Here is a 25,537-nt window from a genome sequence, read left to right on the forward strand (position 1 = left end):
CAGAGGCAGCTTCCGGAAAGCCTGTGCACTTCTGCACCGTGAACATGAATCCACCGGACGTCAGCATTTTGGCCCCATGGCTGGGCTCTGCTGCTCCTTGCATTGCAGTCCCTCTCGCACCCTGGCCTCCTCCGGCTCCCCACCGGCTCCCACCCCTCCATGACCCCTGACCCCTGCCTTCCTACCCGCACCCTCCGCTGAACGCTGGTCTCTCGTTAAATTGAGAGGTCTGAGCATTTAGAGTCCACTGGCAGTGCGCTATGCATAATGGGATAAAAGTGAAGGATTCAAACCCCTTCAGGCTACACACCACCATCCCAGCTTCCTGTGTCTGCTGGTGTTACGCAGGTAACAGTCCCAACACTCGCGTTTTCTGTTTGCAAGAAAACACAGGGCAAAGATACAGCATAAAATAACTAAGTGTTGAAAAAGCAAGGAGCAGGGATCTTTCTGGAAAATGCAGTATTCTGTAATCATAAAGTAGTCTTACGACTGCAATCAAAAACGGAAGTCGGTTCTAAATTCAAATTTCTAGGCTCTGGCTGAACGGCTTAGAAAACCGAGGGACTGATTTTGGCTGACCTAATAAAAATCAAAAAGTGATTTTCTATAAGCAACTGGGATGGCTCTTATTACTTTTAGGTCATTACTTTGGGGATGTTCTGATTTCCACTCTTTTATTTGTATAATGGTGTTGCCATAGGATCTTTTCTCTCTGATTAAGTAAAAATTATAATAAGTGAAGACTTCAATCAGTGATTTTATATACATTACCAGGGATCTTCAAACAGTGCATACTTTATAACACAATATAGGTAAAGCTTGTGCCAGTCACTGTCCTAAGAGCTTGCCATGCATAGACTCGCTCAGTCCTCACCGGTGAGGAACTGCTATGACTTCCCTTATGATGGGGAAACCGAGGCCGAGCTCAGCTGCCAAGGTCACAGAGAAGGTAGGTGGTAGAACTGGACCTTGAACCCACGAAGTTGGGCCCCCGTGTCCATGCTCCCAGCCACTCTGCTGTGCTCGAGACAGCAACACCAGGTGATGGGAGTATAAATACGGGCTGCCCACTCTAGTGGCTCACACCCCAAACGTGTCTAGATCATGAGCACGTTTGTATGATATTGGCACAATTTTTAATTGAGCTTTTCCTAATCGTATTTAAGTACTACATAAATTTTTTAGGCAGTATATCCAATTGTGCCAGTCCCCTGTGGAAAAACAAAGGTCACTTTATTTGCTTATATCAGAGGCACAAGTCCTTTTCTAAGGCCACCCCACCCCCACCCTACCCCTAATCAGGATTACATTTGACTCATTTCCTGTTCTCTCCAAACAAAGTTTCCTCCTCTGTGGGAAGGCACTGAGCTTTGGGGCCAGAGGACGAGGCCCTTCTCTTCCTCCAGTCCAGTCCCTTTCACGGTGACACTGAGTTGCTTCACACATGGGGCGGGGCTCATCTCTCATCAAAACCCAGGTGGATGCTGAGCACGGCAGCCTCAGATCCCGGGGGTGGGGGGCACATCCTTGCTGTGGGGTGAGCACGGGAAAGCACCAGTTGCCGGGGTGGCACGCAGATGGAATGGTACCCAAATTCTCACCTCCAGCCTCGCGCCCTACATACCCAGCACCCACTGGGTGCACAAGCATGCTTCTGGAGGGGCGAATGACAAATCTTGAAGAACTATCAACGTTGACCTCAAGGCTACTTTACGTCCCGGCTAGAATTCCAAAGCAAAGGTAGTACACAGTTCCCGACCCCGGTCCCGCTTGGTATTCTGCACACGTTAGCTCATCTACGCCTCACCCAGCGGCACACTTGTTGCAGTTTTGCAAATGACCGGGTAGAGCAGGAAGACTTCTCAGGGGTGTAGAAATGGTAAATGACAGTGTTCCTCTGCACCCCCAGCCTAGTTCTGGAATAGGCTGGAACCCCATGATGCAAAATTCTGGGAAATGGTTGCATTCTACAGACTGTGATTGGATAGTCACCAGACACGCCAGCATCCCACTGGCTCCAAGAATTGGCAATTCCTCTGCATAAGCCCAGACATCCCAACTTCCCCTGAAGTGGACTGCCCCGTTCCCACCACCCCACCCCCGGCCCACGCTCATCCTTAGGTAGAGCCTAAGAACCAGTGTTATGCGCTGGAGGGGGGACCCCCACGGACGCGCAGAAGGTGGCGGTGGGCAGAGTCCGTTAGACCCCACGTCCACTGGCGCTGGCAGGCTAGAAACTTCAGCCTGCACCCAATTTCCGGCACAGCTTCCCATGAAGTGTCATTAATAATGTGAACGTGTTCAGAAAACTGGAATTTCAAAGTCAGATCTCTCCTGTTTACTGAAAACAACTCCTGCGATGTGTTGTCCTGTTTGCAGTCAAAACGTCTACAGGGGCTGGTCACAGGGCACGCTAACGAGATGCGGAGGGAGTTAGGAGCAAACCACCCAAACGATTGCTCCCGGCGACACAACAGTTGACCCCAGGTAGATTCTGCAGTGATGTTTTAAATGGTGGAAGGACAGTTTCTCAAATGCATCGTCCTGGTTTTGTTATTTCATATTTATGTTGGCTTGTGTTAAGATCCAAATACACAAAAATCAAGCTTCTTCTGTCTTCATATTTGAACTGGTGAAAACAATAGTTTTGCTCTGGTTTTGTTTGTCTGCCTCTCATGATATTGAGAGTTTTTCTGTGCCACCAGGATGGAGTATTCCGCTGACCTCATTATTTGTGGATGGTACAACTGCCTACACAGAAAATCCTAAAGGCTTAGCTATTTTTTTCTTTAAACCACTGATTGAGGTATGACTGACATACAAAAAGCTGCATGTACAACTTGATGAGTTTAAGACATGGCCATTTTTGATGAACTTGACATGGTGGACAGGTTAAAGCTTTACAAACAGCCATGTGCTTCCCAGCTCCCACCATCAGCTTGTGGCCCCACGGCCAGTGCTGGCCAGTGGGCTGAGGCAGAAGTGACGCATGTCCTTCTGGGTGGGGGCCGTTAGGAGCGGATATGCTGGTCCATTCTCGTCCCCTGTCCCTGTGTGCTCAAGGTCACGTGCCCCAGCTGGAAAGGGGCACCAAGCCACAACAGACCACGTGCAGGAAATATGTGTCCATTGGGTCATGCTGGATTTCAGGGGATGCTCTGTTGTAGGAAGTAAATCACCACTATGTGCAAAACTCTTGATGAGTAATTGAAAAAAACTTACATGGAACATTCATGATTCATAAAAAACAAAGAAGAGCAAAGAAGAGGTCTTGTGCTATCTGATGTTAGATTAGGAGGCTGTTCCTAAAGACAATACAGTATTTGTCCACGAGTGGGCAGTTAAGGGAGTCATATTTATGTGGGGACTTGTCACAGGATAAAAATGGCAAAAAATAAATAAAATAAAATAAAAGGCAGTGGAAAAGGGCCAGGTGGGCCGGTAGACAGGGCTGGGGAACCGTGTTCACTACACAGAGGGAAAGGAAGGTGGATTTCTACCTAACAACATGCACGAAGACAATGGGCTAAATTTAAATGCAAAGGCGAAGGTTACAAAGCCAGTGGGAGAAAACAGAAGGGCATATCTCGTGATGTAACGGTCTTCACGTGAAATACAACTTTGACCATGAAAAGATGGAGAAAGGAACACCTTCAAAAGTAGAGGGTTTTTTTTTTTCTTCAATAAAAGATGAGAGAGAGCAAGACAGAGAAAATGCATATATTGGGAGAAAATATTCACAACGTCTAAAACCCACACAAGAAATTATATCTGGAAATCAGAGAATTCCAAGAAAAAGCCAGATAACCAGAAACCCAAAGAAAAGTAGGGAAAAATATTCAGAGAAAAGAATCGGAACAGCTAAAAATTATAGAGGGCAATGTCCAAACTGACTATCAGAGAACTCCCCTTTAAAACAGAGGTAAGGTACCACTTGTTACCTGTCAAGGGCAAGACGCAGGATGAAGGGTAACAATGAGGTTTTTGAGGAGGGACATGGACTGGCCAGGGAAGCCATTCTGGAAGATTCTGGCAATCCCTAGAGAAGGTCAGTATGCACAGGCCTGATGCCAGTGAGTCACGCCTGGGCAGCGCTCCAAGGAAAGTCTGCATGTGTGTTCCTCAGAAGGCCAGTCTAAGGAGGTGAGCCGCAAAAGTTACATGATAACAAGAGCCAGAGGATGGCTGGGGTCTTCCCCACACAGCGGATGACTAAACGTGGTCGGTGACCATCCTCAGGTGCTTATTTCTGGCTGGCAGAATCACGGAGCTTTCAGTCTCTACTTTGTAAATTCAGGTACTGCACACATTTTATATAGTAAGCATGGCTATAATCAGAAAAAACTCTTAAGAGCTCTAAAAATTAGACAGACTAAACATACATTACATTATTGTGTGTTATCACTCAGTCTACGCTTTTTCTGGCCCCTTCATGAAATATAGAACCAGTAATATTAATAGCAAGAATCCCAAATCATGATGATGATGATGATGATGATGATGATAAAGGCTATAATATTATAGAACTGGCTCATCGCAGGCCCTGACTCAAGTGGACCATCTGGAGATGGAAAGGGCCCATTTCCAGAACTGCCCTCTGGGAAGGGCAGGTGTTCTGAGGGGCCCGTCCAGGTCATTACGCCGTCCCCTGTCTCAGAAGGACCTTTGTGTATCTGGACTCGACGCTGGTACACAGTAACCGACCTGCAACTCGGTCCCACCAGGACAGCTCACCGTCCCCAGCGCTTGTGGCCTCTGAAGGCCACTGACCGACGCAGGGTCTGGCCTGAGTCTCTGCCTGTGATGTCTCCTGTTTTCACTTTCATTGCAGGAGGGCATCTGATTCCAACTCAATAAATGCTGTGAAACTGAACTTCATTAGAGCAATCACTTCCCTAAGACACCATTATAATTGAGAAGGCAGATCAAAGGCAACAGAAACAGAGAAAATCAGTTTCTTTCTCATTTAATTGCTTTGTTTGGTTAAATGCATGTAGTGGAAGAAAAAAATACCCTATAGACCATTTTAATTATGATATAGTGAACGTCAGGGATATCATCCTGAAATTAAAATGTGAACATCAAAGTGTACACTGTTTGAATAAGAAAATTACATAAACACTTTAATATGCCTTTTTATTTTATAAAAAGCCTTGGATCATATATATTAAGGACCCAGTCTTCTGATATTTTGCTGGGCTCTGATATTTGTGACATTTATGGAAAAGCTCTCTGCTCGTGGAACCTGTGGGATCAGCGGACCTCCGTGGTCGGGCGTGGGAATGATGCCTGTGTCAGCTGTGAGTCTAGACACAGAAATAAGGCACTCATGACTGAGGAGCTGCAGGGAAGGCTCAGACCACGCTGCTACCCAACCCCCCCCCCCCCCCCCCATGCTGGTGACAGAGCCAGTACGCTTACTCTAGGGTCCAAGGTTCTGGGAAGACAAGACAGGAGGGACTTTTTTAAGGGTGGACTGTAGCTCCACAAGGAGTCCAAGGAAGCTGGGGGAGAGGGCCCTGTCTCTGCATGTCAATTTTGTTAGCTCTGCTGGGGAGTCCTCCTGGAGGGGGCTCTCTGCCCTTTCTGGGGTCTTGGCAGCAGGCTAGCGGAGAGATTTGGGCATATTTTGGTGGATTCCTCTTTGAATAAAATAGGAAAACATGCAAAGTGCAAACCGCCCTCCCCATAAATTCTACGATGGACATGATGTATCACCAATACCAGCTGAGTGCTTGTTTCAAACAGTTTGATCAATAAAATTGACAACTAAGAATCATCTCCTGATGCAACTCTAATTTGAATGAGTAAAATTACTCTAAAAACAGAGTTGACGGTTTTCAGAAAGCATCCTACATCTGGGTTTGATGAGGACCTCTAAAATGATAAAAGTAACTTTTGATTAAAAAAATGCATCCACTTGGGTGTTTCAGAATAAAAACCAATTGGCTTAAAACATATTGACTCTACCTTTGATCTTCGGGCGTCCACTACTATGGAGTTCCTGGATCAGCGACTCTCAAGCGGGTGTTTGAAATAACCATCAACCTTCTGCTCCTCCTGAATTATCTGCACCCCCTGCACCCCTCCACACCCTCTTATTAGCCCAACATTCTCTTTCTCTGCTGCCCCAGACATACGCATGTGCTGGGGCGTCCCCTCTCCCGGCCACCTGCCCCCGGGGCTGAGCTGATCTGGCTCCCCTGAGGCAGACACAGATCCTGGGGAAAGAGGAACAGAGACACACGAGCCAGAGAGGAGCCACAGGACGCGGGACAGTCCAGGGACGGCAGGTTTGTTGAGACAGTATGGGTTGGCGAGAGAGAGGCAAGAACAGGGGACACACGGGGGGAGTGGCATGGAGCAGGGGTACGGTGTCTACGGAGACTGCAAACCAGTCACGTGGGGCCAAGCAAATAGGGCCGAGGAATGGGGGCCCGGAGGGGAGTGCCCCAGCGGATGGATGGGGCCCCTGCTCCCCAGCTGGATAAAAATACAGGGAGAAGAGTCCCTACAGGTGGGAAGGAAAAGGAAAGTCAATCAAGGGGCGCCTGGGTGGTGCAGTCAGTTAAATGACCGACGTACTCGATCTCAGCTCAGGTCTTGATCTCAGGGTCATGAGATCAAGCCCTGTGTTGGGTTCCATGCTGGGCATGGAGCCTGCTTAAGTTAAAAAAAAAAAAAATAAAGGCAATCATGATTATCAGGAAAAAGTAGAACAGAAAGAGATTCTGGGAAAGTCAAGAGAAGCAAAGTGTTCTGGAAAAGCTGGAACTCATGAGGAGGAATGTGAAGTTATAGGAGCCCAGTTATGCCACGCAAGACCCCGAGGCAGCGTGGCCCCAGCACCAGGCCGCTGGCAACCAGGGAGGTGAGACTCCAAGTTCAGGGCACAGTGGATACTCATGCATGCTTTGAAAGAAAGGTTCTGTTTGGGGCTCAGCTGTGTCCTCAACATTTATATGTTGATGTCCTGACCCCCAGGGACTCAGAATCTAACTGTATTTGGACACGGAATCTTTCCAGAGGTGATTAAGGTAGAACGAAGCCATGAGGGGGAGGGGGGGAGTCCCAGTCCAATCTGAGCGGTGTCCTTGTTAGAGGAGATCCGGACACAGACCCGCACAGCGGGGCGCCCAGGAAGGACACAGGGAGGAGAGGGGGTTGACAGCCAGGGAGAGAGGCCTCAGGGGAAACCCAACCTGCCCACACCTCGATCTCCAGCTTCCAGCTTCCAGATCATGAGAACATAAACGTCTGTTGTTGAAGCCACCTGTCTGTGTTACCTTGTGATCCCAGCAGCCTTAGATAATAACACAGGCTACTACAGGCTCCAACCAGAAAAGTTACAGCCTAACGGAAGGAGGAGAGGAGAGGAGACAGAGGAGGGGAGGGAGAGGGAGGGAGGAGGGAGGGAGAGAGGAGCAGAGGGAAGGAGGGAGAGGGACAGAATGAATTCACACAGTGGCACAGAAACCTCCAATCAGGATGAGGCCAGGAAGAAATGGAGGAAGAGATGTGGGTGGACAAGTTCGTCAAATCACACCCTTCACATTAAAACTGCTGGACAAAAGGAGCCACCGCCAGGAAGAGGACGCATGAACCAGGGACGGGAGCAGGGTCCTTCACTATCTCCTGCAGCCCAGACCCTGGCTTCCCTCCGTCGTCTACCTCCTGTGTTTTCTGGCCAGTAGGATGATGACATTTCAAGGGCACGTGATTAAAAACAAAAACAATACAACCAATTCTCCTTTCCAGAACCACCATGACCAGTACATTTGGCGTTGAGAGAAGAAAAGAAAACTCAAGTCACGTGGGATGCACACCGTACCGGGGGCGAAACTATTTTGGTACTTGGTGTCAACGCGCGAACGCCTTTTGATTGAGTGTCGTTTTATTGCTAAAAATGTCCACTTTCCCGACACTGCAATTACAGTGCGCTCAGCACCCGTAATCTTCCTTTTGATGATTCATGATCCTGCAGTACCTGAAGGTCATCACCTCAGTCTCTCTACAATCACTGTGGAGTGACTACCAGCTGCAGGGCTGGACCGTCTCCCTGGGCTCTACGTGCCCCCCGGAGCCCCACCACGGTGCTCCCCCTCTGCGGAGGTGCTCCCCCCGGGGGGCAGGTGCTCCATTCATGGGGAGGTGCTCCCCTGCGGGGAGCATCCCATTCTGCAGGCTGGGAGACACCGCAGGGATCACTGGAGGAAGCATGTGCCCAGCAAGCAGGGAGCAGAATGCTCTGGGGTTTGCACAGGGAAGGGAGCACTCGGCCGGGGCCCAGGCGGGGGGACAGCAGAGGCTGCACAGAGGGTGTGAAGCGCAGATGAGCCTGCATGGATGCTGGGATGCCAACGGGAGGCTTGGCCTTGGGGTGCCAGAGAGGAAGCCAATTTCCTCCCTGGGGCGGCTCACTGAGTCCTGCCAAGGCTGGTTCCAGCGTGTGAGGAGGAAGTGCGGAGCTGAAGGGACAGGCAGACCCGCTGCTAAGACACTGAGCTGGGTCTCCCTAATCCAGTCCCTCAGTCAGGGTGCTCACCACCGTCCAGCCTCCCTGCTGTCCAGGGACCTGACAGGGTGGGAAGGGAGCAGGGCAGGACGGGGGAGCAGAGGGGAGGCTACACTATAGGGCCTGAACAGCAGAGGGCCACAGCTGGCAGGGAGCGGGGAGGTGATAAACCCAGTGGTGGGTTAGATGAGTGCTCCGGGGGAAAGAGAGAGTTCGAAGTTGGGGAAATGATGAGTCAAGACTCCATTTTCGCTGAAGCCCGATGGGGGTTACCTTGGGAAGTCTGAGTGGGCGTCGGGTGGTACAGGAAGAGCTCGTGGGGAGACCAGGTCTTGGGTTCCCACGCTGATTCCCACCTAGGACGCGGGGAGCTGGCTCCTGTCCTCCAGCTGTGGCCTCCCTCCTCACCCTGAGTCTGAGCTGCTAGGTCCTGGGTCCTGGGGGAGTGATTAGGGGGCACGGAGAAGCACCTCGGGGTACCCCCCAGAGCACTGGTGGTAGGGGGAGTGCAGGGTCCCCCACCCTCCTCAGGCTCCATAGCACGTCTCCTCTTTTGGGGCAGTGGAAGCCAAGACCAAGAACACTGGGTCACGGGACAGCAATTTGGTGAGTTCCATTTTTCTAATTTCCTGGTTTTCTGTTATGAAATTAAAATATTCGCCCTTCTTTAGACATAATCTCAGTATTGCTGCTACCTCACCTTGCTCTGAAATTCTAGTACGAGTATGTGTGAAGAAGACTCTAAGAAATGAAGCCAGCATGACATGAAGTCAGCTACTTCCAATGACGACCTTACGGACAGACAGAGAATACGTGTGCTGGAAAGTTCCACTGTAACGGACTGGGAGCTATTTCTCATTTCTTTGCCATTGATGGGATAACAACTCACCACTCTGACCTTGGAATTTAGGAATTTTGGAATTCCGTCTGGTGCAGGATTTTCAATCTCTTGCAGAATTCGATTTAAATGGCAAAGAAATGCCAACGTTGTCACACCTCAATAAACATCAGTGAAATCTTTGTTTACAGGTGAGCGCGTTCACTACGCCGACTTTTCCCAACCCTGCTTAATGATGTGATTCTACAAATTAAAACAACAACAACAACAACCTTAGAATAGTGTGGAAAAAAACTTCAGTTTAAACTCACAGCACAAATGCTAAGCTTCAGCTTGGGCTTTGGGAACTCTTTGGCTCAAGGCTCAGCTCCTGGTGCCTTGTGTCCTGTCCGGGCCTGAAGCCCACAGAGTGTGGGAGGGGGTAGTGGCCACACCACGAGCCAACAACCTCTGACGTCTACACCGGCATGGAGACATGGAAGGGTGTCCTGCCCGAGGCAGCCCGCCCAGCAAACACCACACTCCTGGTCATCCCTGTGGTTCTTTCTTGTCTCTGCAGGCATTCCCAAACCTGCATTCTTTCCCCAGATTTCTTCAGATTACCATGTTAGACGTTTAACATATGGTACATGTGTATGGTTTTGTTTATCCAACCTGAGTGATGCCTTCTAGAATTTTCTGAAATATTTTCTAAAATGCGACCTACCCATAAACATTGGGACTTACTGAATCCAAAGAATAGCAGGAAGTAGTGAAATCAAGGAGACTGGCAGGAGGTGAAGGACAAGAACACTGGACGCACAGTAGCAGTACTCCCTGGGGCCGTGTAGACAAGACCGGCCGTCCATGTGGACCAGCCAACAAACGGATGACGGAGAGAGTCATGCTTCTGAAAGGAAAGATGACTGCAGAAAGTCCCCCTTCTTGTCACTCTCTTAAACTATGCCCGACTCCTCAGGCTAGTTAGCATCACTGCATCCTTCTTCATAAGACCAAACACACTACAAAATAATAGCCTTTCCTGGTAGATTTAGAAGCGGGCAATGTCAGAAGCGTTTCCGTCCTGCAGAGATCTTCACATTTCCCTGAACCCTCTGGGGCAACTTAATTTCACAGCACAGAGTGGATATTTCCACTGGACCTGTGGGGGTGGCCCCACAGGGATTTTGGATGAGGCCCATTCTGTCCTGAGTGCACGCTAAGTGAAGGCAGTCCTTTCTTCCTCATGTCTCGTCCCCAGCTGCTTCTGCCCAGGCCCTCACGGAGGCCACCTTCTCTCGAATCAGTGGCCTCTCAAGCTTGGGTCTTTGACAACTCCTACCTGATGGTGCTACAGAAATGAGATAATAGAGAGGGAAGAAGATGCGCCTTGGAATTCGAAGCCCCCAGTTCCTGCCTGAGAAGCAGTGGTCTGGTTCAATGACATTACCAGCGGGAGCTCTAGAAAATAGGCACTTGCCTGGTCCCTCCTGGCTGCCAGCCCATCGTCTTCCTCATGCCGGAATCCCTCCCTGCCTTGGACCTCCAGAAAGCCATGCCTGTGGAAGGGCTCTGGAAACGGTAAAGGTGAATGCCAACAACGCTCTGGGACGGGGGTCCGCCTTGCTCCTACTGGTCCACCCCAGACGCTGCCCCCGGCCGGCACCTGTTGGCAGAACCTGCACGCCTTTCCCCCACACCGACGCCTCTTAGAGACATCTCCATTCTTCCTACACCTCCTCCCGCGCCCAGGTGTGAACGCCTTTCCCGGTTGGGTGCTGACCTTGACCCAGTTCTGAAGTGGCACCTCTGTCCCTTTTCCCACAGGCCTTAAATGTTAAACTGGGGCACCTGCCCTCGTGCAAATTACGGCCCCGTCGAGGGCAAAACCATCAAGTGCTGAGTAGCAGTGAACACACAGCCTGCTGGCTCGTCCTTCCAGCGAAGCCTGGAGTGCCCTGTGGCGCCTCTGATCGTGAGACCAGCAAGCCTCTGAGATGCAGGGGTGTGTGGCTGGGGCCAAGGTGTGGACCGAGGTCCTTTCATAATTTTCTTAGGATCGGGCGACTGACATGATCTCAACCAAAAGAGTTGACGACCGGAGAGGAAAAGAAACACACAGAAATGTGAAAAATCGGTCTGAGCCACAGTGGGTAGAACTGTTTCTGTTTGCTCGCTATGCTGTTGAAGATGGTCCACACCCACCGAAGCCCATCCACCGATTTAGATATTACAGATTCACTTACAAGAGAACACCCCTTCTTAGACCGGTGTGGGCAGCAGGCTGAGAAACACGGGGTGGAGCACACTCACACCTCTAATGACCTCAGAATTTGGGTTTCAGATTTCGGTGTGGCTCAACTATGGGAAAATCATCAAGAGTACAACAGAAACAGCGTATAGATCCTGGGGGATCAGCGAGCCTGCGCCATCCCCTCTCCTTGCGAGAATGTTGCCCCTTCCCACCAGAGTCTTGGGGGTCGCAAGGATCCTGGAGACATTCGGGTGCTCTCCTACCCAATGCAGGAAGACTAACCCTAGTTTTGGGGCCAACACTCGGGGCCCTAACTGAGCAACGAGAATGTGAGGCAGACACCGGTGTTCACTGTTGATTCGCTTCTAACAGTCAAAATATCACATATCCGCTCCCAGAGGTGTCTGAAAAAAATGCAAATCCTGTGGGTTGAACATTTCAACTAGATTTCCCTCGAATTCCACGGAAGGAAAGGCCTTTCCTGAAGGTGTCTAGAAAGACAAAGCATGCCTGACCACAGTGAAATTCTCTGTGCATTATAGAGAGGTGATCCAGCTGACCCGTGGCCACTGCTGATGTCCACAGCATTTTACACAATTTTAAATTTCACTTCTGAGCCAGGTCTTCATCTTGATACAAAATGGTAGCCCAAGTGTTCCACTGGCTATATCATATTCCATAATGAAGACAGCATCTCAATATTTAACGGCTAACCAAAACATTCGGTGTGTAGCGAGATACGATGAAATGGATGTATTAAGTAATGTTCTCGTGTGTAACTTTGTACCTTAACAGTGCCGCGAATATTAAGCTAATTTAATGATACTGCTAACAAACAGGATTCTTAAGAGAGCAGTCGTACAGATGAACGGTAGTCCTCAGACCTGTGGTTGGACAATAAACGGTCACGGTTACGATCAGAAATCAGCTCCTCACGGAGCACGATGACTCAAGGATGGAAAACCCACAGATGCCACGATAAGAGCCCGCAGTGAGCGGGAGTGGCAGGCTATCCTGAGATTTTTGTGATTATTTGTAAGATCATGGGCAAGGGTGAAATAATTTGAGCCAAATGGATGTCAACATTGCCCTGAAATGCTAAAAGTTATGAAAGCAGATCCTTGTGTGTAATGGATCTGAATGTGAGTCCAATTCTGGGTCTTGGGTGATACTTCCCTTGTGTGTTTATTTCACTACTTAGTCTACTTCTGTGGAGGAAGAACCAGGAACTGATCACCTCCTCTGCGTGGGGCGGCGCTTGTGTACATTATTTCCTTTGGGCATTACGATTCACCTGGGCAATGGGGTTACATTTCTCATCTTCAAGTGAGGCATCTGAGGCTTGAGGAGGTGTCTACCTGCCCAGCAGCAAAGCAGGTTGGGAAGAAGGGATGGCATGGGAGCCCTGCGCTTGCCATGCTGTCCATGGCTTTATCCCCACTCTACCCAACAGGATGATGGTGGAACTGACATCCATGCTGGACTCCTCAACCTCAATCCCAGTGTTCTGGCCAGAAGCTGCATTATAAGCTTTCAGAGCTTTCCCAAGACAGCCATGGACACTGAGAGCCACGCGCTCTCTGGGGTTCCTGACCTGGGGCCATGCCCACATCCCCAACGGTACAAGGGTACCTAAACTTGGATGGAACAAAATGACTTTGTTTTCACCACCTCCTCAATGCAATCCAGCACTTCATTTAATTTTGACTGAAGGTAAGAAACCCCAGCAGTGTTAGCAATGCCTTGACTTTGTCACTAATAGAAAACAAGATTTTAAAAGAAAATCACATTCCAGTTGGTGTAAATATCTTGAAATGCCATTGCTGTGTCCAATTATAGGAGCTGTCAGACCTGTCTCTAGATCTCAACATTACATATGTTAATAAAGATGTGCTTCTTAACGTTCTATTTTAGTCCAACGCTTTAACAAATGTGATAAATGTATTTTAATATAATTGATTTCCTTTGAAATTCTGTGAATTTTATTTTGTGCATTAAAAAATAAATTATTCTGAGGAGGGATCCATGGGTGTCCCCAGATGCCAAGGGGGCATGCAGTGGACCTCGTCAGAGACACAGAGTCGGCAGGAAGGAAGGGGTTCTGAGGTCTCTGGTTCCTCTCTGACCTATTGGGAGAATAACCAACAAGAGACCTTTATCTTTCCTGACCATGAGAAGGCAGAGGCCAGTATTCCTCTTTCAACAAAATTACTTTAAAAAATCACCTAATTCAATCCAGCAGACTTCAAACTCACTTTTTATTAGATCTGGTTTATTTATGAGTGATAATAATTTCCTTTAAGCTTTATATAACTCCACTGGTGGATCCTACAGTTAGAGAAACTGTCTCCCATGAGCTAAGATGATGATGTTTCACCATATGCGTTGTACAAGTGATCAAGAAGAAATGAGCAGCTCTGTGAGGGGTGGGGTTGCTGGCGCCACTCTGGGGGGCTCCTCTGTGCTAGGTTCACGTTGGCGGAGGGCACTTGCCCAGAACCCTACCCCAGTGTGCTCTGCTTTCCCCATGTAGGACTGCAGGGGCTCCCAGCCCAGGGGAGTGTTCTCTGCCTGTGGGTGCAATGCTGAAGGGCAAGCTTCCCTGAGAAGCAGCCCCCGTGCACAAAGGGAGATGAAAGCAATTATTATTTTAGTAATCTGATGACTTTTAAAAGTTACATTTTGAAGGCTTATAATATTCAACTAGTTACAATGAATTTAAGCTTGTAACAAATTCAATTCCAAGTTTCCTCCATAATATTTCTACATTTCCCTGGCTGGGAAGCAGAGTGAAGTAGGGTATGTCGTTATCATGAAAGACCTCAACACAGATTAATCCTTGCAGCAATTAATATTTATTTTGTACCATTCCATCCAATTTCTGACTCGTGTCTCCTGGGAAGCAAAACGGGCATCCGGCCTGACCCTCAAAATTCACCCTAATTCATATGTGTCAGTAAGGCAAAAATAACTGTTTTAATCATTATGTGCACAACATGTCCAAATTTATAAAATAGTAATAACTGCTTTTTATTATAACCAATATATAATCAATTCTGTAACTCCATATTCTGATTTTTGGAAATGTCTGATTTTCAAGATCAAAAAACAGAAAGCACCACCTTAATATTTATATGTAAATTCTTCCTTTGATTCCCATGTGAGCTGAGTACCTTTCAACTTAAAATGTAACCTAATCCACCCTAAGATAGTATTTCCTTACCTCTCTCATCAAAGAACTTTTAATAATAATAAAAAAAAAAAATCTCGGGACTGCCTGCCAAATATTGTGATGGAGAATTAGTATTTATCTTACAGAAATGATTTTTACAGTAGTAATTTCTTCAATCTGAGTTGTTTCACCAATGTAGAAATTATATTCAAAAAGCATTTCTTTCTCAAGTTTTTCAGAAATTTCGGCAGCCTGTCCATAGTGAGTACCCAATCCATAGTCACAATCTTCTTTTGCAACCAGGGGCAAAGCGAAGGGAATGGGGTGTCTGCTCGGATCGGCAAGTTGCATGAGCAACAATTCACTTGGCACACACGACGCGTGGGGCATTGTGCAATGGGAGGGGCAATACAGCTGCCCTGTGTAAATGCAGTCTGGCAGGATAAGGACAGAAAAGAGCGGCCTCCGGAAAACGTGAGGTCGTTGAGAAGAGGGCCTTTGGCCGAGGAGTTGGAGCATCAAGGATGCCTGGGTCTCACCTGGTGAATGCTGGGGAGGAGACCGGCCTGTGAGCTAAGGGCTGGCAGGGGCTGGGGGCGGATAGACCTCCCTGGGGGCCACGGTAGGTGGGGGCAGGCCACCATGCGTGGACAGCACTTGGGGGCTTGCAGGGTATTCCATAAGGGCCATAATGAAGGATGTGAGAGCGCCAGGTCTGTGTCTTGGGGGAGCCGGGAAGGCTGCAGCATGGAGGACGGAAGGGGACAGAGAGACTGGGTGGGGCACTGCAGGAGTCCAAGCAGGAGGTGACCAGCATCTAATGAGGCAGGAGAGCAGGTGGAGAAGGAAAGGCAGGTGGGAAAACATGAAAGGAAGGGTCCCCATTTATCCTGCTCCCTGCCCATGCCCAGGCCTGTTGTGTGGGGAAGAGGTAGGTCTGGTGACTTCTCTCGGCTCCACAATCATGCCCTGCCCTCTGCTTCCAGTGCTTTGCCCCTTGGTGGGTCCCAAATCAGTTTCCTTCCCCAACGTTCTCAAGCTGGGGTCCTGGGTCCTCCGGCACCACTTACTGCCCCCGGTCTCACTGAAGTGGCCGGGCAGGGAGCCGTCCAGGAGGAGGGATGACACGTGGGATGATGACGGAGTGCCACGGGAACACCACAGGCATCCTGGCTGTGGGGGCCGCGGCATGGTAGACCCTCCGCAAATGGGTGCCGCAGGAAGGAATGAATGAACAAACGAAGTGTGATGAGGCAGAATTAGTGAACAATTAACCCTTATTGTAGTTTGCTGTCTCGCTGGGTAGGAAAGCATGGAGGTTACTGGAAACATTTCTGCCATTACAACGACTCCTCTGCGTGTTTTGGGAATGCCTGCTCTTCCCACTTCTTGGCTATGGAATAACACTCACAAACACAGGCGAGCCCTGAACGCTGGGGTCCCACCCACCTGTAAGGAGAATGTTCCCTCTGCGAACATCACGCAGGAGGTTTGAAGACCCTGCTGACCCCAGGACCCCTCCTCTCGCAAGTCCCCAGTGCACACACGGGCCATTGCCAGTGGTCAGGTCCATGGATACTCAACGAATGGGCACTTATCCGTGCAAGGTCTGACTGTGGCGCGGCCCTGGCACGCCAAAGATGAATGGGTTTCTCATTGTCCCCACTGCGTACTTCTCCGTGGCAGGCACTTTATGTGAGTCTTAGGCACCACGGTGTACCCGGGGAATGTCTAGTATATAGTAGTCCATAGGCACTCAATCCCTGTGCCGTAAGAACTGGTTAGTTCCTACTGGTTACCTCTGGGTAGTCTGAGCTCCTGAGTCCCCCCAACTGTGTCTAACGGGTCAGGGAACTCTCTTGAGCACACGTCCTTCTTCCGGGGCTGCGCTCCCCCTCAGTCCAGGGAGGAAGGGCTTGGTTTTGTGATGGCTCCTCTACAACAGGAGGGCTTCCGGGGGGCTCTGCCAGGGGTGGCCCAGGACAGCGAGTCCACCAAGGCGGGAGGGGGAAGGTGAGAGGTCGATGACATCCCCGCCGTCTGCAGGTCCTGCTGGGGCTGCTGGTGAGGAAGCGTGCACAGAAAGGGGACACATCCTGGTCGTCGGTGGCTTGTTCAACCCCAGCCACACATTAGACTCACACGGGAGTTTTTCCAAGCCTCTACCGGGGCCTGACTCTAGACCCATGACGTCCGCCTCTCTGAGGGTGGGGCCCCAGCACTGGAATAATTTCAACCCTCCCAGGGCATCTAATTTACTGGGGCAGGCTGAGAACCCCTGGCAGAGAGGAAAGAAGTTACACCTGCCACCCTCCCTCCTTCTCATCTCCCCATTACCTTATCAACCCAGCGAAGATCACACCTTCACCAGATCTGAAATGCAGCTCCAAGAACCCACTATTAGTGGGTGCTTTAAAACAAAACAAAACAAAACCAGCATGAAAGCCATTTTGCTGGTTCCTGAGCTGTCCCCATAGTGGTCCGGCTGGGTCTGCCTTACTTGTCAACATGGATTCATACACACTGTTCCTAGAGCAGAAAAGGGCAGAACTCTCATCTGTGGGCCTCTGGCTTTAAAACGATCTTTGAAATATTGTGACTTATTGGCATTTTCGATTAACAAAGAACCCCCTACCCAAACTATGCTGTCCTTTAACAAGAAAAACAAACCTCTCACATCCCTTCATCTAAATCAGACAAATAAACAGAAACGCATTGGCATTCTCATCTCGCAAATTCAGATTCTCAAAAGTCCACAACTCAGGGTAAAGTGAGTCGCTCCTATTATTAACTGTACCATCAGCCACAGGCTGTGCACACTGCCGGGGAGCGAGCTATGGGAGCCCGCCAACTTGGCATGGGCCTATTTTTAGGATACAGAGTCCTGTCTGGGTCCTCCTGCCCGTCCTACTTGATATCAGAACAAGCTATTTTTTCTTCAAACAGTCAAGCACATGGCTACTTCAAGCTGCAGAGTCATCCTGGGTGGGCAATTATCTCTGTCACCTACACTTGGCACAGGACAAAATGACGGAGTGACTCATAAGGACTCCCCTCCAATGCTTTCTCCTCAGTGAACCCATGGCTTCACCCACCCCTTGGTTGTCACTGTTGACACTCTCCCCTCCCCCCACTGCCTCCCCCTACAGGGGCTGCTAACTCTGTTCCAAGTTGGTCCTGCTGGGCCCTCCTCAGTGTGGTCCTGTGTTCATAGGAATTGGCTTCACTCACGTTACTTTGCAAACCAGCAAAAATCTCTAGGAGGCTGAATTAGTTACAAAATTCCTGTTTGGGCTTGTTCTGGGCTGCACTGTGGCCCCACACGATTCCTGCGCTGGAGTCCTCATCTCCCGCACCTCGGAATGTGACTGTATTTGGAGACAGGGTCTTTACAGAGGTGATCAAGTTAAGCTGCTGTCGTTCGGGTGGGCCCTAATCCAGTATGACTGGTGTCCTTATGAAATTGGGACACAGACACGCACAAAGGGACAAGCCTGTGAATACATAGGAAGGAGACAGCCATCTCTCAGCCATGGAGTGCAGCCTGGGGACAGATTCTCCCTCACAGCCTCACAAGAGCCCTGCCCTGCTGACACCTGATTTCCAAAGGCTGCCTTCCAGAACTGTGAGATGGTGAATTTCTGTTGGTTAAGCCACCCAGCAGCCCTAACAGACTGATGCAGGCCTTCAAACCATGTGTCAATGATAACAGGTTGGAAGCAAATACATTTTGGGACCCAAAGGGCTGGCCATCTATATCGCCTTTTCTGACCAGAACTGGAGACGTCACAGTCCTAAGTAAAATGCTGCTCCTAGGCCTCGTACTCTGGAAGATGTTCTGAAGAAGGTGGTATTTGTGTGTGTGCACGTGTGCGTGCGCACAATTCTCAGCGACACTCATGATGCACAGCGCCTTAAGTCCTAAGATCTGCTCAAGAGATGCACCGTCTCATCAAAGGGCCGATGTGCAGAGCCCGTTCCTTTTCTACCACATTCTGACACCTGCCAGCTTCCATTACTCAAAGATTCCAGAGGCTAACTCCGAGGCAAACATAACTGTCCTGGAATCGCTTACTACTCGGGAGTTCAAACACTACGATCTGAGGATGTTTCAGTCCCGCTGTTCTCGCCGTTCTGCTGACGCCTGACCGGGTGTCTGTTCTCAGCAGACACACACACACACGGTTATCGTGCCGGTCACAGGGAGTGGACCACTGCCTGGGGACAGCCAGCGGCTTAGGCGGCCCCCAGCTTGACTCTGCCGTTCCTGACCAGCCGGTCACGACCGCGTCTCGCTTTCCAGCGCCTTGGCACTCATTGCTAGAATTAGAACAAGACGTATTGATTTCGCCTGGCTGTGTGGAGCTACAGTCCCCCCCCACCCCCCGCCCCGTACAGAGACCGTCGGAAGAGGGGCACCGAGTCCGGTGAAGCAGCCTGGGCGCTCGCTTAGCCGGCGGGGGCCCGGCTCGGGGTGCATGGCAGTTGGCCACGGTGGCTGCCCGCTGGCTTGCGTCGTGCGGCTGGCTCTGAGAAAGCAGACGAGGAGTGAGGAACAGCTTTCCGAGGGCCGTCTGGCTCCCTGCCCCTGGCGATGTCTAACCAAGGAGACACTCAGGAGGTATGGTGATGAGAAAACAGAACTCGGAGTAAGAGCCCCCTCGAGCGGCTTTTTGGGGACCCTTCTGCTCGAACAACTGCAAATAGAGGGTCTCTGTGCAGTCATTCACTGATCCCAGGCTCCAAACCGGGCGCGTAAGCCAGGGAACTCTGTCGCACTTCCCGGGCTAGGCCCCTCCAACCTCGGTGCTAGTGAGCCCAGGCTTCCGGAGCCTGTTCTCGGAAATCTCCGCAAACGAGTCCACACGTGGGGCTACCTACGAGGTGCAGACACAGAGCTCACACTGCAACTGACCTAACTTTCCAGACCAACATCTTACTGCTTCTGAATGTGGAAAATCCTACCCTAGAGCTAGGGATCTTCTTCTTTTGGTTTAGTAAATGATAAAGGATATATATAATGGCCCAAAGTTTTAACATTTTCACCAGTTCACTTTAAAAGTATGGGAATTTTTCATTCAATTGCAGAAAATCAAAAGAATTACCAAAAATGTCTCCATTTAGTCAAAAGAAGGACTAGTAATAGACAATAAACAGGCAAGACAAGTGTGTCACTATCTCTGTATAGAATACATCATACAAGCAACATATAGGAATTTCATTTAAAACAACCACAAAGCAGCACTGAAGAGACTGATAACATGGGCCAGTCAGGCAAAGGTCTCGTGAAATGACTGCATTTATCATATCATGTGATAACCCCAAACTTTTTATTTTGTGCACAAAACTGTTAAGCAAATCTTTTGTTACTATTACCAATGAAACCTTTAAAAGATTTTACGATTTCTCTGAAGGCATAGAAACAAAATCAACTTAGTGTATCCTCAATTCAGAAAGTTAAGCTGAGCAGTTATGCAAGAGGAAAACAAGCCTTTCTTAACTTTGTCGCTTAAGAAAAACGAATCCTAAAAAAGAAATACCAACAGATGGAGGAACTGAACTAGAAGAGAATGACTCTTTCTTTTAAACTAATTATTGGTTTGGTGGCAGTCCCGGTTCTCTTTGAATACCTCATCAGGTACTTTGATTCCTTTCCCAAATTCTATTACCTTTAACTATGGAAATAATTTGGTAACTACAGTATGTGCACTGAACAATCTGTAGGCAGGGACTTCATAAAAGGAAATGCTCAGGTCCCTGAAACACTATTAGAATCCCTTTGCACACAGAATCTTGAAGCATTATGACTTCATTTCTCTTATTCTCACATTGCATTCTGGAGAGGTTATGTGCATCCCATGCCAGTGCCTTTTGGGTGTTGAAGTCAGCACAGAAAATGCAAAGAAACTGAACTGGTGTTTTCATAAGTTGCTGCCTTCTTCCTTTCAGTTTATATCTTTCATACACTAGAATTTAGAACAGTTGATAATACCATATGCTTGCTGGAGGGCCCTGAGTTCGATTAAGTGAGATTTTGAAAATACTAAATAAAAATGTTGATAATTACTTTCAACACTGAAGTCTCTAGCTCGCAAACTGTGTGCAAGACTCTTAATTTGAATTATGTAGGAAAGGAATATAGACCCAAGGACCTGCTTATTTTAAGAGAAGTGCACAGGCATGCATGCAACTATTATGCATAACATTAATTTAAACATGGAAACCATTTAATTTACAAAGATATATCTCTTTTTAAGAAACTTCCTCATTTCCCATTTGAAATCTTTATTTTCCTACATCTTTCAAAATGTAGGCTGTGATCCAAGGGATGTCTAGGATCTCTTCCAAACCTAAAATGTCATGATTCTGTGGCTCTATAAGGCAAAATGATATTCCTCTTCCCCTGGTCCCTAAACTCATCTCACTGTGGAGAATGAAAGAAGGTAAGAGACTATTCCAGAGAGTTCTGATTAGCAACGATTTAAGAAATAGATAACAAAGGCATTTTGCAGAATATTCTTCCACATCATTTGTATAAATCCTGTTCAAAAAATAAAGTGTCCCCCCATTCCTGTGGCTCGTATTAAATTTCGGTATCTTACATCAGAGCCAGCATTGAACGGAAAGAATTCAGAATGAACCTCTCACGTTAAAGCGTTAAAGCTCTCTCGGTTAAAGATGTCTTTCCAGAGCTGTCATCTCCATCCTTTTCCTAACTCAAGAAATAAGTGGAACCTAAATCCCAGAAAAGATAGTTACTTGGTAACAACAGACTTCATTCTTGACCTAACTCCTCCACTGGAGTTAGGATGCTATTTGAGTGGAATCCCAGGGGCTCCACCTTCAGTGAACTTGGCAGAACAAGCATGATTTGATCATTGTGAAAGACCCTGCAGAGGCAGGTGACAGGGGGCTGACGGCTTCTGATATGAGGGCTGCAGAATGATCAAATCGAGAGGTCATTCAGGGTCTTCTAAATAAAACAATGATTCTCCATAAATCTACAATTGCCCATATAAAAATATGATTTTATTAGCTGTTTACTACTGATTCGGAGAAAATATCAACCAACTCAAGCACGATCAAGAGCACACAGTGTGGAAAGACAAAACCATCAGCCAGGTGGGCACACACCTCAGCAGATCCATTCATTCTTTGCTCTCAGGTTCCCTGGATTTCTTTTGGTAAAGCTGCCATCTGGTGCAACAGGCAAGAAGACTCAGGCGTCCAGCTCCCGCCCCCCTCCCCTCGCCCACATTTCACCACTTAGTTAAAAATCTTTAGCCCTGATAAAGGATTCAACTCCAGGAGGCATGAGGAAACCCAGGGGAGAAACATCTGAGAGAGACCAGGAGCAGAGGTGATGGTTCTGGAAGGGGGCAGGTGCCAGGCATTTCCTTGACAGAGTCCGGCCTTGTCACTTAAGGAACCACTCAAACCACACCTCTGCTTTTCCAGGGAAATTTCTGAAGAGCACAATTTTCACCTTTGCCCTAGATGCTGCTCAGAAGGAGCCAGCAGAGCAGGGGAGCAGATTCACCAGCAGGCCGGGTCTCCGCAGAGCACCCCACCTGCACAGCACCCACCTGAGATGTTGGGGAGGAGGCCTTCCTGTGTGTGTGTGTGTGTGTGTGTGTGTGTGTGTGTGTGTGTGTGTGTGTGCGCTCCCGCGCGCACAGGCGCGGGGAGAGGAGTGATAAACTCGCTTGGGCATTCAGATCCTGAGGAACATGTAAAGTTGCACCCTCAGGAGATTATGGGGGTCCAAAATGGGGAGAAGCAGATGAGGGGCAAGCGTGGGTGGGAGTGGCGAGCAGAAGGGGAAGTTAAGGGGGGCTGGGAAGGAGGAAACGGAGAGAGGGAGCAGGAGATGGGGAGAGATGGTGGAGGGCACAGGTTGAGGAGAGAGAGGTGGATGGGGAGTGGAGAAAGCCATAAAGGACAGCGGTTGCAGGGATGGGGAGCGAAGGAAGACGGGAGGGGTCAGGCGCCCAAGAAACGGGGCAGAAAGGCAGCGGAGGGCCTGGGGGAAAGCCGGGCAGTAAGCGGACGGTCGCCGCGCCGAGACAGGGAGCGCGAGCGCGGGCGACACCCCGCGGAGCCCCGAGACCCGGTGGGAGAGAAGGGGTTGGAGGACCGCGCTCCGGGACGCGGGCCCGAGGCGCCGCGCGCGTCGCCTCGTCGCAGGCGGGTCTGGAAGGGGCAGCCCGGCGCCCCGCGCCCCCGCCCTCCCCGCGGGCCCGCCCGCCTTACCTGGCCCTTGACCAGGCTGGCGGCGAACTGGCGCATGACGGCCTCCACCGTGTAGGCGCTGGACCAGCCGCGCGGCGTGAGCAGCTCCATGCAGATGGCGCCGCCGTCCAGCACGTAGCCGTTCTCCAGGCGCGGGCTGAGCACCCGCATGAAGGGCGGCGAGAAGGGGAAGTTGTCGGGGAAAGTGAGGTTGAGCAGGATGAACTCGGTGTTGGTCTCCTTCATGTCCTGCCACAGCACCGAGTCCTTGTCCACCTGGTGCAGCTTCACGTTCCAGTCGAAGAGGCTCTCGTCCACCAGCTCCACGGAGATGAAGCGGTCGCTGAGACGCGCGATGTCCTGCAGCTCCTTCATGAGCCGCCGGCTGCGCACCTGCGTGCAGTGCTGCTGGCGCGCCGCGGGCACCAGGCTGCCGCCCCCCGCCGCCGCCGCCGCCGCCGCCGCCGCCGCCGCCGGGCCCGGCCCCGCCCTGGCGCCCGCCGCCCGCTCCCGGGGGCCCCCGGCGCCCGCCGCCCCCGCCGCCCCTGCGGCCGGCTGCGGCGGCTTGTCGCGCGGGGCCAGCTCCGCCGCGCGCTTGCCCTTGCCCTTGCCGGGCCCCGGGCTCGCGTCGCCCGCGCCCCCGGGGGGGTGCTGCTGGGGCTGCTTGTGGCCGCCGCTCTTGGCGCCGCCCTTGCCGCGCAGCGACGCGCTCTGCTGGCCGCCGCCGCCGCGGTGGTTGTGGTGGTGCTTGGGGTCCTCCGTGTCCCGGTTGTGCAGGCGGATGAGCCCGATTTTGCGGAGCAGCGTGGCCATTTTAGGCTCGGCGCCGGCGGGGGGCTCCCCTCGGCTCCTGCCCCCGGAGCCCGCGAGCCGGGGCGCGGGGGGCGCGGGGCGGCGGCGACGGAGGAGCACTCAGCGGGGCGCGGCGCGGGCCACCCCCGGCGCCGGCGGCCGTGGCGCAGCCGAGTGGGCAGCACGCGCGCTCGCCGGCCGCTGTGTCGCCGCTGTCATATGACGGGGCCCGCTCCGGCTCGGGCTCCGGCCGCCTGGCGAGGGCAGGCGTGCCGCGGACGCGGCGCGGCTGGCCGTCTCCCGGCCGGTCCCTGGGCGCAGCCCTCGGAGCCCGGTGTCCGCGGTCCTTTGTGCGCGGCCGCAGCGGGGCTGGCCTCGAGTCCGAGCACCGCGCCGGGGCGCGCAGAACCGCCCGCAGCGCCCCGGAGGCAGCGAGGTGGCCGCGGGCTCGCGCCGTGCGCCCCCGCCGTGCCGCGCTGGCGGCTACCGCGGGGCCCCAGCCGCTGCCTCTCGTGTCGCCGCCGCTGCGGCTGCTGACATTGCAGAGGCGGCTGCTCCGTCTGAGCTGAGCGCGGCGCGGAGGGGGCGGCCCTGCCGGCCGTGGCGGCGGGGGGGGGGGGGGGGGCGCGGGGCGGAGCCGCGGGCTTGCCTGCGCCGTGCCGCCCCCGCCGCCCGCCCGCCGCCCGGCTCCCGCGGCGACACGCCACGGCCGCTGGGGGGAGACAGTAGCGCGCGGCGGGCTGGCCGGGCGCCGGGTGCGGGGTAGCGGCTCGGGGCCGAGCGTTTCTCACAAGCTGGCGGAGGCCCGGGAGCCGCGGGAGAAGGGGCACGCGCGCGCACTGATGGGGGTCGCAGAGGCCAGGGTCCTTCGGCCCGGGATCCGGGCTCGCCATGGCCCCTGGCCCGAGCCTCCGACCTCGTTTAACCTCCCTTAGAGCAATCCGGAGGGGAAGGGGTGTCGGGAAAGGGTAGAAAGCAACCTGTTTATGGATTCCCTGGGACCAGATGGAGCCCAGTATCCCACACAGCAGTCCTGGGCCGGCGGAAGCCCAAGACTAGGGGACAAGCAGCGGGGACGCTTTCATAAAGACCGATCGAGTAATCAGGGCCTGGCGGGGAGGATGATGGAAGCGTGCCCGCCGCAAAGCCCCTAACGAATAACCCTCTCAAGTCACAACTTTAAGGGGTGAACGTTATGCGAATTTACCCGCTCCAGCCCGGCTCCCCTCCTGCGCCACACGCCGGAGGGTCCCTGCGTTCAGAAAAGGGGAGGAGAGGCCCGCTGAGCATTGCCTTTTGGGTCTTTCCCAAAACTGCCGGGAAACAGGGAAATGCATCTAGCGCTGGCGCAGGCGAGTGCTCAGGGCACAGGGCTGGCCCCTCTGCGCGCCCCCCCCCCCCCCCCGGAGTCCCTGGCACCCGTGGCTAACCCTGGGATCCCCCGCGGAAGGGAAGGGTATCCTCCTCCAACCTGGAGGCTTCCACCCCTCTTCTCCCTTTCAGCCTTTTAACCCATTGAAACTTATTTTTATCTGGTGAAATTTCAAGCAAAAAGCTTGTTCAGTGCTCCAGAAGCTGGAACAGCCCGAAGACCAGTGAAGCTCAGAGGTTTGCAGGAAGCGCGCTACGCCAATTTGCGCAATGGTGAGAGGCGTGTCCATCTCCTTGAAATACTGGAGAAATTACCCCATAAACCTCAATGGCTAAGAACTCTAAACTTCACTGCTGTCTCAGACTTGGCTTTCAACTTGG

At 51.5% G+C, this 25,537-nt stretch overlaps 1 protein-coding gene across 1 annotated transcript in view; it reads right to left on the reverse strand.

Annotated features, from left to right (window-relative positions):
* UBE2QL1 (ubiquitin conjugating enzyme E2 Q family like 1) overlaps positions 1-24,331 on the reverse strand; it is a 36,439-nt gene extending 12,108 nt beyond the window's left edge. The window contains exon 1 of the mRNA XM_027605897.2: positions 23,015-24,331. Within this exon, the coding sequence (XP_027461698.2) occupies positions 23,015-23,806 (792 nt within the window). The 5' untranslated portion in view covers positions 23,807-24,331. The remainder of the gene's footprint in view (positions 1-23,014) is intronic.
* Positions 24,332-25,537: the final 1,206 nt, after the last annotated feature.

Source organism: Zalophus californianus, chromosome 5 (assembly GCF_009762305.2).
Source record: "Zalophus californianus isolate mZalCal1 chromosome 5, mZalCal1.pri.v2, whole genome shotgun sequence".
NCBI classification, from domain to species: Eukaryota; Metazoa; Chordata; class Mammalia; order Carnivora; family Otariidae; genus Zalophus; species Zalophus californianus.